The sequence below is a fragment of the Lipophrys pholis genome (genome assembly GCF_963383615.2).
Source record: "Lipophrys pholis genome assembly, chromosome: 22".
Classification (NCBI taxonomy): Eukaryota; Metazoa; Chordata; class Actinopteri; order Blenniiformes; family Blenniidae; genus Lipophrys; species Lipophrys pholis.
This window is the reverse complement of record NC_137644.1, coordinates 17,857,337-17,871,340: the sequence shown is the minus strand read 5'-3', so window position 1 is coordinate 17,871,340 and position 14,004 is coordinate 17,857,337. Positions and strand designations below refer to the sequence as shown.

At 42.2% G+C, this 14,004-nt stretch overlaps 1 protein-coding gene across 1 annotated transcript in view; it reads right to left on the bottom strand.

Moving 5' to 3' along the window:
- The window catches only part of pcloa (piccolo presynaptic cytomatrix protein a), a 58,745-nt gene extending 54,614 nt beyond the window's left edge, over window positions 1-4,131 (bottom strand). Inside the window, exons 1-2 of the mRNA XM_080492322.1 lie at window positions 3,687-4,131; window positions 503-1,634 (exon numbers count right to left, since the gene is read on the bottom strand). Coding sequence (XP_080348448.1) covers window positions 503-1,634; window positions 3,687-3,898 — 1,344 coding nt within the window. The 5' untranslated portion in view covers window positions 3,899-4,131. The remainder of the gene's footprint in view (window positions 1-502; window positions 1,635-3,686) is intronic.
- Window positions 4,132-14,004: the final 9,873 nt, after the last annotated feature.

Below are 14,004 nucleotides of genomic sequence, written 5' to 3'. Positions count from 1 at the left end.
ATTGTACTGAATATTTATTCCACCTTATGTTAAAATACTAAAATAGTACTGTTTGTTCAAAAGTTGAATGAAGCACATTTCCTCTGTGTCCAAATATTCCATGACGTTGACGAAAATGGACAGGAAAAATGACGAGTCGTTCCTATCTGCACATTTCTAATTTGTTTTCAGTGAGAATAATTAAAAACTACAATTGTATTTTTGTCTTTGTGATCTGTACCAGAAATCTGATATTTCACACACGCAAAATATGAAAATGACCTTTTCTACCCTCAGTCATCAATAACAAGAACAGACTTGTGATACTTGTGTATTATCAGATAAATGTCAGCTTTCTGACGGCAGACTTCAATTTATTATTAACATTAAGAATTTGGAATGCTTGAAGCTCTATATCTATGACGCAGACATTAGATCAATCGATTAGGTCAGGAAAAAGGGGTTTCATCTATGTTTTTTAATAGACAAAAAAACAACAAGAGGAAATGTATGACTGTCTTACCGCTGAATCTGGGGGGCTGAAACCACAGAGGCTGCAGACTTGGTTCCTACACTCAGTGCAGTTGTTGTAGTTTGGAGGATCCTTAGATCCAACATTTAGCTGGGTGGTCTTACACAATGGACAGAGTCCACCTGCAGACTTCCCAGCACCCTGCTGACCAGGAGGCCCAGCACTTTTTGCCGGACCTCCAGGATGTGCTCCAGGTCCTTGCGGACCTTGTGGCCCTTGCTGTTTAGGTCCCGGTTTACCAGGTCCTTGTTGTGGCGGACCACTTTTTTGCTGGGGAGGGCCACCTTGCTTGGGACCTTGACCTGGTGGTCCTTGACTTGGTTTGGGTCCCTGTTGTCCTGGGGGGCCTTGACCTGGTTTGGGTCCCTGTTGTCCTGGGGGCCCTTGACCTTGTTTGGGTCCCTGTTGTCCTGGGGGCCCTTGACCTGGTTTGGGTCCTTGTTGTCCTGGGGCCCCTTGACCAGGTGGCCCTTGACCTGGTTTAGGTCCCTGCTGTCCTGGAGGGCCTTGACCTGGAGGTCCCTGTCCAGGCTTGGGAGCTTGCTGGCCTGGAATATTCTGCCTGGGGACCTGCCCAGGAGGTCCCTGGCCAGGACCTCTAGGGCCCTGACCTGGTGGACCCTGACCTTGCCTTGGTCCCTGGCCAGGGGGCCCTTGCCCTGGCTTTGCACCCTGTCCAGGTGGGCCCTGAGTCTGTCTTTGAGGTCCCCCCTGTTGGGGTCCCTTGGGACCTGGCCCTTGCTGAGGGCCCTTCCCTGCTGGTGGTGCAGCTCCGTCTCCCTCCTCTTCATCCCCGAACAATCCAAACTTTGGAATGTTGACGGAGTCGCCCATGGACGTTATGGAGGATGAAACAGAGGATGTCATGGATGACACCGCACTGAGGGGGTTGGCCCCGCTGAGGAAGCTGGAGCCAAACATGCCGGATGACTTGGCCTCGGGGTCCTTTGGCTCCTGCCGAAATCTGGACTCAAAAAGGCTGAGGGATGATGGGCTGCGCCCAGGTGCAGCCCTGCCAGGCGGACCCTGGTTGAAGGCGTCAACAGTTCGACTTTTACTGAGTCCTGCCGGGCCCCGTGAGGCCCCTACCTGCTGGGAACGCTGAGCATCAGATTCTGAAGGTCTGAAACAGAAACAGAGACATAGTTTGTGTTATCATTGTTGTTATGAACGTTATTAACCACTTTGTTCAATGTATGTGTTGTTCATGTATTTAGTGTAATGTAAAATTAAGTATTTATGAGTGACTTTGAGAAGGGATGCATGCTTTTTTTAAATTACTCCTAGCTCATTATTATTGCTTCCTACAATCACGCACACAAATTAACCCAACATATATGTGTTGGGATTATTAGAAGCACCAACTCACACCTGCAGAAAGAAAACATGCAAACATTGACGTAGCAGTGCAAATTCCTGCATCATGAGGTGAAACTAGACTGATATGAATTCCAGTAGAGAACAACATGAACATGTTTCCCCTTCACTCTTTCGAGTTTCCTTATGGATATTAAGTGGCAACATTTGTAAATGCTAAAAATGAGGATAAATTCATTAATGGAACTTTTATATTGTTGAATATTTACTGATGCCACTACATCAACACGCATCGCGCTCTTGGGGCCCATTCAACACGTCATGTTGATGGCACAAACAAAAAGAAGACTTGTGAGTAGCCGTGGGGTGTGAAACCGACAGAAAAAGTAAATAGGCTGAATGACATGGAGAGTACTGAATCAGAGGGAGAGAAACACTCTGCTCCGCTCAGCTCAGACATCTTCCTTACACAACCTACACAGGAGTGTGAAAGCTAACTGGAGAGATGCATCAGGGTACTAATGGACTGAATGGCTATTGTTTGATGATTTAGGTCTCAAATACATGGCTTGATCGGCTTCTTGGGCTGCTATCTTAAGGCCCCCAAATGCTCTTGCCATCATTAAATTAAATCCACAAGCAATAAAGTTTATCGCTGTAATCAATATAGGATTAGATTTTTTTGTTTTTTTTGCAGCTGAGTAATACATGACTGTGCAGGCTATAATAGTGGAGGTATTGGTGTTGTAATGCCTGCTGGAAGCCACTGCAGAGCGTTTCAGCAGCGCGGACAGCGGTGGAGGATTTCAGCACCGCGGACAGCGACAGCGCGGTTCACAATACCAGTGCTGAATAAACAAACAAAAACAAACACCCAGATTTTGACGTAAAACTCCCAGAAAAGAACCGGAAGCGAGTCTATGAGCGATGACATTAACACATCTGTTCTATTTATAGTCGTATTAATATTGATGCACCCCTCCCCCCCATCTCAAGCTCAGATATAAATAACAATTCTCCCCCGATGGGAGCCAATTAGCAGAAACGCGCATCATGACATTTTATCTGGTACCCATCGAGAAATAATTCACCATGGAGGTAAACATCACTTAATATCCTCAGCATTGGGAGATTATTGGTTATTTCGATCGACAGCTTTTGAGATCCACAATACAGATGATCTCAAATTTCGAATGAAAGTTGTTTTGTCTGTGCGTAAAGGCGTCGTTCATAAGAAATGGATTTAGAAAAAAAAAAAAGAAAAAAAAAAAAAACACTGGGCACGACAGATTTTCCTACCCAGCAGGCATTTCGAGAATTTCGCACAAATACTGGAGGTGTGTCTCTTTACTCTCTGATCTCACTCAGAAAAAGCCTTGACGAAGACACTGGCACAAACACTTCACTCAATCCACCTTTTCTACAGAAATGCTCAGTGTGTGTGTGTGTGTGTGTGTGTGTGTGTGTGTGTGTGTGTGTGTGTGTGTGTGTGTGTGTGTGTGTGTGTGTGTGTGTGTGTGTGTGTGTGTGTGTGTGTGTGTGTGTGTGTGTGTGTGTGTGTGTGTGTGTGTGTGTGTGTGTGTGTGTGTGTTAGAGTCTAAACACCATCCAACACTATAAGGCCAATTTGGCGACAAAGAGAGCAACCATTCACATGCAGATGATCAGATGCTGGTGATTATTACACCGAGCTCTAAGAATGAAATCATTTCTTCAGGATTAAAATTTAGGTGTTCTCTCCCTCCTTGAAGCTTATTTCCAAACGATGTTGCACGCAAACCACAACACATCCCCTCGTCTAATTGCCGGGTAGTGTGGATATTCAGGGAGCATGAGAAATGCGGTTTTAAAGCCCTGCCTTCGTGCAGCTGCTGCGCCTCCGGGCTGCCTTCCCTGCGCCCTTGACACGGCGGCGGCGATCTGCCTCCTCTCCTCCTCGCTGAGTTCACTCAGGTTGACCGGACTCCCATCGGAGACCCTCACAAAGCCGCCCTTCCCGTCAGGTGCCAGCCCCGCCGGTAGCCCAGACGGCGGCCCTTCGCCTCCTTCGAGGCTCGCCTCGTTCCCCATGATCGACGCCTCCCGTTCCTCCTCGTATCCGGATCAATCCGAGCGCGTATTTTATCCCCAAAGAGCGCAGCGCAGACGGCGATCCTCGGTGCCTCGACGCATCTCAGATGCTTTTACGTTGAATGGTTCCTTCTTCGTCTCTCCATCCCTCTCGTTTCTCCTTGTTTTTCTGAGCCTCGCATCTCCGCAGCTGTGCACTACAGTTACCACAGTTTTCCGTGAGGGGGGTCTCCGTTTTACTACCGCTCACTACGCCGGTTTCCTGTCTGTTCTCACAAAGTAAAACCCCACCTCCATGTTGGAAACTTAAATCAAGCCAATCTTCAACGCAAAACAATTAATCCACTTAATCTTTTGGATTTTGTCCTTATTTTCCATACCATTTAATTGGTCCAAAAATAAGAGAAGAATAATTGGAAAGTATCGGAAAAATGTTGACCATCCTGGATTGTAATCAAAACTTCATAAATGCAACATTAGATACAGTTTCTAGATGTGCATCATACAATAAAACTTTAGAAGTTCTTTTAGTCATATAGTTTGCAGACCCCTGAATAAACCTGGATAAAACACAAGCCGAGTTCAGATTTAATGATCAAATTCAGGGTAACATTTATGAGCTTGATTGTGTCTTAATGGTCTGCTGCATGTGTGACAGCATGTTCCTCTAAAACAAGTTCATGTCCATGAAGAATGTGAATATTATCATTAAATAAAAAAGGTGAGGCAGCTATAAATACAATCACTTCAGGTCTATGTAATTATTTAAAACTGGTTAGGTGTTTAATATAAATAATATATGTTAGTTGGGAAAATACTAAACCAAGAAGGACCAAATACATATGAAAGAAACTGTAAAAATGCAATTTTTTTCTAAATAATCTGAAAAATGCAGATTTCGATTTGCCTTCAATTCAATTTCAATTCAGCTTTATTTATATCGCATCATTACAACACAGTCATTTTGAAGGAGTTTTTCAAAGAGAGAAACCCAAAGAAAATAGAGCATTTCTTTTCTTGAATTCTCCATGCTTTTATCATGAAGGAAATCATATCTTCTCTTCTCTACGTAACTCTTGAAAGCTTGACGCTCAATCGCCAACATCCTCCTGCCCACTGCGCATGTCCCTCCTCTGACAGGTGATCCAAAGACATCAGTGGAGAAAAATGTCTTTAAAGGGGACCAACTCCAATTAAATTTGTCTGGTTTGATTGTCTGAAAGACGTCAGCCTGAGCGAATGATGGAGGGCAGGCGAGGCCACTGGTGTGTTGCTTATATTCTGATTTTACTCGTGAGTTTGAAAGTAGGTGACACCAAAGGAGACACTTGTAAATAATGTTTGTGGGTCAAGTATCTGGGGCTCCCGGGAAAGGCTTGTGGAGGCTCATATATACTGTATGAACGCAAGTCCCTTCTCTCCACATTCGAAGCCTTTAGGTGCAGACAAAAGCTTTTCTGATCTTCATTTTGAATTAGTAATTATACATGTCGTTCTCATCCACTTTTATTGAGCGATAAACGCAGCACAACAAGGTGGTTCCAAAATATCATACACATAAATTTAGGTGAAACAAACATAGGATCATTCATACAATTAATTATATCTCACTTGTTGTGTGCCTATTTTTCTTTTTTTTTTAAACAGTTGGCAGATCTAAGCTGCTTTTATATCTGAATGGTTTGTATTATTATTGATATGATAATGTGCAGTTCAAGGCTGGTATCAGATAGTGGGAAATTCAGGTTTCACTGACAGTATCCAGATAAGACGCAATGAATTCTTTATCTTCTCGCCTTTTGTGACGATTTGATTATTTGTTATCATACAGAATGCAGCATGCGATCAAATGAGAGCGAAAAATAATGAAAAGACAACACGCCTTTATTTCAAATATTGCACCACCAACACCATGTGCACGTGAAATTTCATTTCATCAGCCCACACGTTTGCAAATGACTGCAAATCAATAGTAGAGTGTGTATTTAGGCTTCGGCGTCTTGAGAATATGCACAAGCAGCCACCACATCCGTCAAGTAGGATATTAAAACACGTCGGCTCTGCTGCACATCAAGGAGATGTGTTGTGATATGACAGCAAGTGCTCATTTGCTGCGTTGCCTGTGAAGCTCGGGGGCAGATGTGTCCTGAGTACACCCTACACAAAGCCTTTAGCACCTGGGCTGTGGTAGGAAAAGAGTGGGTGACGAGATTCTGTTGCACTGGTGATAAAAAATAAACAAATAAAAAAAACAAAACGGAACCTTGGATGAGAGCATGTGACTCATTTAAAATGCATTTCAGATGCAATGACAGTGAAAGTGAAATATCAGGTCGATCTTATTATTATCTTATCTTTATCTGATCTTATCAACCTAATTTTATTTTCCTAAAACCATCACAGAACTATCGCTTTCATTCATTTTTCTGTTTCCAAGCTTTCAATCTTTCATGAGTCCTGCACATTTAAAACCATGTTCTCGAACTCAACCCCATTGGCTTTTCCATGCATAAATATGTCTTTATTTTTGCCAGTTTCCTCTTTGCTAATGCTTTTTGCTTCCTTCCAATCCTCCTCCTCCTCCTCCTCCTCCTGAATGTGTAAGTGTGGGCAGAGGTGAGTTTTGGTGTATGTCTCCAGTGATAAACGATGGCGATGGCGCGATTGCTCTGTTCTGCCCCTTCTTCTCACTGACCACTGAAGCATAACCTGATTGTCTCTACGCCGTGATGCGGAAGCTGCCCTTACATGTATCTCTCTCTCTCTCTCTCTCTCTCTCTCTCTCTCTCTCTCTCTCTCTCTCTCGCTCACATATTCACATAAAAACAGTGACTGAAGCTTTCAGTCATGCAAAGCAAACACATTCATGCAGACACACACAGACGAGCAGGATAGACAGTAACACACACACACACACACACACACACACACACACACACACACACACACACACACACACACACACACGCACACACGCACACACGCACACACACACACACGCAGGTGTAGAGGCAAAACATGACACAACACAGGCCTGAGGACAAGCACTATCAGAGGCATCTGCAAAACTCGCAGTCTATACTGACACACGCACACACACACACACACACACACACACACACACACACACACACACACACACACACACACACACACACACACACACACACACACACACACACACACACACACACACACACACACACACACACACACACGCACACACACACACACAGAGCAGTTTTTTCATCACTACTGACTTACATCAATTTCCTGCAGACTCACCTAAAACTCTACCACTCAACCTTAACATAACTTTAAAACATGTTGATCCACCCCCAAATGGGATGATTTATTTTAAATGGACTTCATTTGCATGTGGTAATATGGGTCCCCACAATTCAGGGAAAGCTACACACACAATTGCAGCACTATCTTCTATCTTTTGGGGTTTTGATGCAATTCACAAGTCCCTTATTCCCACCCTCCAATTACCAACTAGTTCTTCCCTCATTTAACATATCAACACCTCAAAACATAATGAATATAGGCCAAACCTGAAATCACCTCTGCACCCAAAGCAGACCCATTAGCACAGTGCTATCAGGGCCCTTTAGGCATATCTGTTTCTTTTAGAATACGTAGACGTGTCAAGTGTTATGGGAAATTGCAAGATTAAACAAATGTAGCAATAGAAATAAATCATGTAAGATTAGATTAAAGAACAAAAACGATACACTCGGACTGTGAACACAAATTAACTAAAATATCACAAGGGGAAGAAAAACCTATTAGCCAGTACAATTTAAAGAAATGTGTTGCTCCAGTTTGACATCACAGACAAAAATAATCTCTGATTTAATCATTTGAAATAGTTATTTTGAATAGTGATTTTAGTTTTCTAACTTGTGATATTATACTGTCGATTAAAAAGTAAATTTTTAGTTGAGGAAATGCATTGGAGAGTTCAATTCAACTAAGAGCACAATCTTACTTTTCAATATTGAATTGATATTTTGTGAATGTTTGTGGGCGATTCATGGATGAGTGTGCGCTGCGCTGCCTTCACAATGTAACCTGAGTCTGGTAACCAGATCACACACTGTGCACTGTCTTCATTAAATTTGAATACTCAGTTGGGGTATGAGTTAAAGAAGCTGACAAAGGTGATTTCTTTTCACTTAGCAATTGATAGTTGAACAAAACTAGAGTTTAAAGTATGATCAACAACAAAACACAGCATCACAATTAAAGGTAGATACCCTATAGTGTAGTTTACCTTTGAGGTAATCTGCACCACAACAATTCTATTCCACTGTTGATATTTTCACCAAACCAAACAACAAGAAAATTGTTGAGACAGCTCCAGCTTTAGAATATCTAAATAAAATAAAGAAATAAGAGTTACATACCTGTGGAAGTGTGCAGAAATGTGTCTACTTGTGTCTTCCAGTCAGTGTGTGATGTGGTGAGGCAGCACCGGGGTGTCGGTGTACTTTCAAGTGACGTTTAATTTCTGGTATATTAGGACTGAGCCTCTCTCATCCCTATTAGCATCCCGGCACGCGTCTAATTCCGCCCTCACCCGCCAATTTCTCCTGACCAGCGAGACACAGTGGACTAAAAATATTTTTTAAAGTCACAGAGGCTCCCTGCCTTTTTCCCTCGCTCCTCCACGTGCACACCGACGGGCACGCGGATGGATGTGCATGGGTGCACCTGCCACACACACACACACACACACACATACACACACACACGTTCAAACACAAACAAAGATGGACCCGTGCACAGGCATAAGCGCCCCCAACCTTAATCCTCTTTACTTCTGAGAGATAGGCCAATCACACACTACTCTGCACTGTAAGCTGTTTTCCTGTACACACAGAGTGCATGAGTGTGCACAGTCCTGCTCTATAACATGCTGCCACAGTCGAAGGTTACGTTAACTCACTGGCAATCAACTGGAAAAAAACAAACAAACACAAAGAAGCATAAAAAAAACCTCCCGCATTAATTATTCATCCCTCACCAAACTGCATTTTTTTACACTCGGAGTACTTCAGTTTCCCCTCACAGCCGACACAAAGGTCTCAGAATCTGTATTGAAAATACAACGGCACCACCATCTGTTGCACTCGGTAAACATAAACAAGATGGAGGGACAACATAACAACACCATTACAGGAGGCAAACACGAACCAGCCATTAAGATCCTATATTGCGTGGAATTCCACTGAACTCTGCAAGTGACAAACACCCAACAAGAGCTGCAGCTCTCCAGATGCTCTGAACCAGTCATGTAGTCATCATAATATCATTTTCTGCTTCTAAATCATTGACTTTGAGGAAAAACTAAAAAGTTAATTTGCTGCGTGATATATCCTATCTATTCTATCACAAATATTCCCGTCACCTATCGGTGGTTATAATGTTATGGCTGTTATTGTGGATGTGATTGAGAAAGAGGACACATTCTCTCCTCTCCCTGTCGACACACAAAGGCAACTGAATCAGAGACTCAACGCATCGTGGAAGTTATATAATTCCCTTTGTTCTACGCAGACACGCAGCAGCACGAACACAAAGAAACGGGAGCTCGGACGTAAGCGTGAGCTCAACTGTCAAAAGGTGTCTTTTTGGGGTATTTATTGCTGTGAAATGTAATAAAAATGCCAACAACGTCCGACACAAACCAATTCGCACATTTGGAGCCGTGTGCGTCTCGAGGTTTGGCCGTCTACCTGTCGCCCCGCTTTTTCTCATCAACATGGTGTGACTGAAGAAGAATCCTCAAATCGTATAATTAGCGAAGGTGAAAGAAAGCGGACGGTGGGAGGTATGTGAAAGGGTTTGTTGTGCTCTTGTGAAGGGCGTGGGAAGAGGACTATAACTGGTAGCAAGGCTGTTAATAGGATTTGCCGGTCATTGTCTGGACGCCAACTTCCAAAGCCACTAGTCCAAAAGCTAACTGATGTAACAGCAGCAGGCCTCTCGTGCGAGCCGTGAACATGGAGACAAGGCATGTGTAATGGTGCGTGTGCGCTATATCTAAATAATGCCCAAAGTGTTCACTATTCTCATTTCTTGCTCGGTTGAAGTTTGCATTTGTTCTCTCCCGGCTCCACCGAGATCGCTCAGCGTGACAGCACTCTGATGTTGTGTTCCTTGGAAGTTTAAATTCCTCTGAGTATTCCAGTCATTTCTGCATCTCTTCCATGGAGATGGCAGCTCATGCTAATTATCGGGTTTTCTGCAGCAAGCTGGAGCCAGAGAGGAAGCCGCCGTGAAGGATTTTCTGAAGGAAACCGGAAACCTACAACTGTGGTTTAGAATAATGTAGGAAGACCTCATTGGTGGAATTTTAACGAGGAAACTTTGGCAGATTATTTCTGTTTTGTAACAGCATTTCTTGGCAATAAATATTTTCCCTGTTTGAAAGAATATTTTTGGAACATGCGTTTTTAGGACGAGCATCAGAGCCTATTAAAAATTAGCTAAATCTTAAAGCCAAGCCGATTTCACAGTTGTTGCTTTTGAATCTTGTTTTCAGCTTCTGGTACCGCTGACAAACAGGTAGATTAACAAAGATGCTCCAGAGATATTTCAGTTTGATGCCTCTTCATGTCACCAGTTAGAACCAGCTCTGCTCAATGTGGTGCCCTTGGCGAGATTTTAAACGGCAAACCCTCTCCATTGGTAATTTCCATCCAAAATAAATCAGATAGCTTTGTTTTTACCATTGTCTTTAATTTACATGCTTAACAAATTACAAATAAATACAACAAAAATCTGAAATACAATATAAATACCATTACCACAAAATACAAATCCTGTAAATAAGTGATTAAATCATCATAATAGTAATAAACACTCAACATCAAACATTTAAAATGACTACAACAATTTGTGCACAATAGAAAAGCTACATTTATGTTAGGCAATAAATATATACAAAAATTAATCAAAATAACTATATACAAATCGACTTAGTTGGAATTAACATTACAAAAATTGAGCATTGCCTTACATTTGAATCAATGTGAACTTTTCCATTTAAAGAGATAATAGTTTTAACCAATTCTAATATAATAATTATTCTGAAGGTGAATTCCTTCCTGATTTTTTGGCGCCCCTTGGAGGCCACCACGCTCTTAGCGTTTGCCTATTTTTCCTAATGGGTCAGCTTGCTCTGTCTCAGTCTTTATATACGTTATCATGTATGTCATTTCATTGTTCTTGCTTGAGTGGAGTTGACGACAGATGAATTCAGGATAGTTTAACAGCCGTCTGTCCACGAGGAGGAGAAAAGAAAAAGAAGAGTGGCTGCATCTGAGGTACTTAGGATGTGAAATGTAGGTAGATTTAGCTTTTTATAGTAAAGTGATGCATGATAAAGTGATAAGGTCTGTTTGTGAAAGGTAATTTAATTTGACTAAGATCACAGTTCCTTGGAAAGATTTAGCTATAGTTCATAAAATGAAAAAAAAACTCAAAAAATAAATGTGGAGCGTTCGTGTGCCGCCAGTTAAGGTGGGATATAGGAGGATTGTAGTAAAATCGCCTGTCTCATTCCTGGTGTCACTGTGTGTCTGGGGTCAGAAGGGGAAAGTGAAGGAAATGTCAGAGTATGCTGGCGAGTGCAGCTAATGGATGTTTCAGGGGGAATAACGTAAGTCGGGGGCCAGCAGGAGAACCGGTTGAGCAGATCTCATCGCTGTCAGAGATCAGGTGAACATAACCATGAATAAGTCTTCTCAAGACCAAATCCAGGAAGAGGAAAGGTTTTTATTAACTGACCTTTTGGGGTCTCTTCAGATGTGATCAGACATGATTGACTCTTTCAGTCAAACTTTCCCTTTTTTGAATTTTAGTGACCTGAAGAAGCAGAGAGAGATGAATGCTACATCTGAGTCCATCAGGGGAGAGTTTAGGCTACGTTCCTGCCGCTCTGGAGTCGTACATTGCCCTTCAGCCCCTCTGTAGCCTCTCCCTGAAAACTCGAGAATTCTATGTAAATTTTCATTTCATTCATTTGTATTTGTACATGCATACATATTGGTTTGTTTTTTTGTTTGTTTTTAAAGGTCTAATCTCTGGGATAAAAGCAGCTGAATAAGCCAAAACAGTTTTAACAACTAAAAGTTCAACTGCAATATCTAAAACTACAAAAAGGAAACAAACAGAAAAGCTTAAAATGACTAATATAGCGAAAACTGCTCAAACCATAATTAGATGTACAGTGGCTATAAATAGCTTAAGTGGCTAAAATGTGCATAAAATGGCTAAAGTGGCCAAAATGCATGAACAAAACGAACAATAATTGCTAAAAATAACTAAAGAAGAAAAAAAAAGTAAGTTAAAATAGATCTAAATTGGAACTATTGACTTTCATGAATGCATGTTTTTGTTTTGTTCAGTTTTTTCATTTCAGATCATTAGCATGTTTTGCAGCTCCAGACAAACTTTATGTGGTGGAAATTTGCAAAGACGGTTGCAAAAACCCTTGTCCGTACTCCGACTTCAGTTCTACACTAAATGCTAATTCTCAACCACACATCTTTTACAGTAACATATAAAGCAGTTTCAAAATAAAAGCAAAGCAGTTATATTGTGTGCAATCTTTTACTGAATGGCTTTACTATTTCTCAAGGCAATTAACCAGGCCTGTTTAAATCAGTCATAATCTAAATCGTACTTCTTGTGATTCTATCATCAACATCTAATTACACTTCTGTTTCATTCTGTATCATTTATCAAAAAAGTACTTCATTAAGTCAAAGTCTTTATAGTCCCAACATTTGCAATTTTCTAAATGAGGTGTTTGATATTTCAAAGTTCATCAGTCCGATTGATCCGTGTCGTTGCTACAACTGTCACATCCTCTCACATCCTCTCGCTCCACTTTCCTCTGTCATCTTTCTTGGTGAATTGATGCTGGCTGACATCTTCACTAATGCCGCTCGGGGATCTGATGGGCTGAATCATCGGCAGTGGAGAGGACTGAGCAGTCCTTTTCAGGTGGGGACAATGCTCATTTATAGAAGAGGTAGGAGAGATAATGTCAGAGCAAGCCGTCGCTGAATGTCAGTCAAGTCATACTCCCACATGTGGCTCATGAATCATTAACAGCACACACCTGTTGTCAAGGTAGTGCGTCACGGAGTGTGGCGTCATCAACAGAGGAGGAAGGGGGAGGGGTAAATCCCGTGTGTTTAGCAAGACTAAACACAAATGAGTCACTGTGTGCCAGTTCAAATGTTCACATACGTACTAACAGCTACTGAAAACCTTTCAAAGCCAACTTTCTTAATGGACCTTGGGTTGATTTTTCAAAACTCTGCAGCAGCTTTAATGAAATCCCATCCCTGGCGTGTAACGCTGCTATATGATGGCGCTTGGACGAGAGAGAGCTTTTGGCCGTCCTTGATGATTTACCAAGTCCTTGAGTGTAACCCTGGAGCTGATGCAGTATTCTCTCCAGAGGCAGACAGGAATAGGTCATCGATCACCTCGTCAATCCCCAGCAAACGCTTAGTGGAGTGCAGTTGTTAGGTCACACCGCATGCATGTGAGTCAGTGGATATCCGGACCGACACGTGTGTACAGCCGCGACCAACGCCGTGTGAGGCGTCTGTGCTTAGGACTCACATCATTGTAGCGCTAAAGGGGCGGGCTCACATCGATAAATCACGGCTGCTTAACGACAGATGGAGAAACAGCACTCCCAGAGGGCGCTCGGTACACTCCCCAGTGGCATCGTGGGCACTAAACAGACAGAACTGAAGAGCTTTGATGTCAGTGCTGTGATGTAAATAGTCTCAGTACAATCACAGCCATACGTTATATTAACAACTGGGAGGAACGAGTTGTTTGGTCAATGACTGTGTCATTAATACAGTTTGAGATCATTATGATTTTGTGTTGCATCACCTACATTAGGGACTATATTCAAAGATATGTTAGAGTGTGCTAGGCATTTGTTTAAATTGTAATATTCAGTCCTGTCTAGGTGCAAATCTAAACATGTTGAGTACAATTTTTGATATTTAACCTCAAGTTAGTTTACCTTTGATAGTATCAAATAGTTATTGATAACGTGCCTG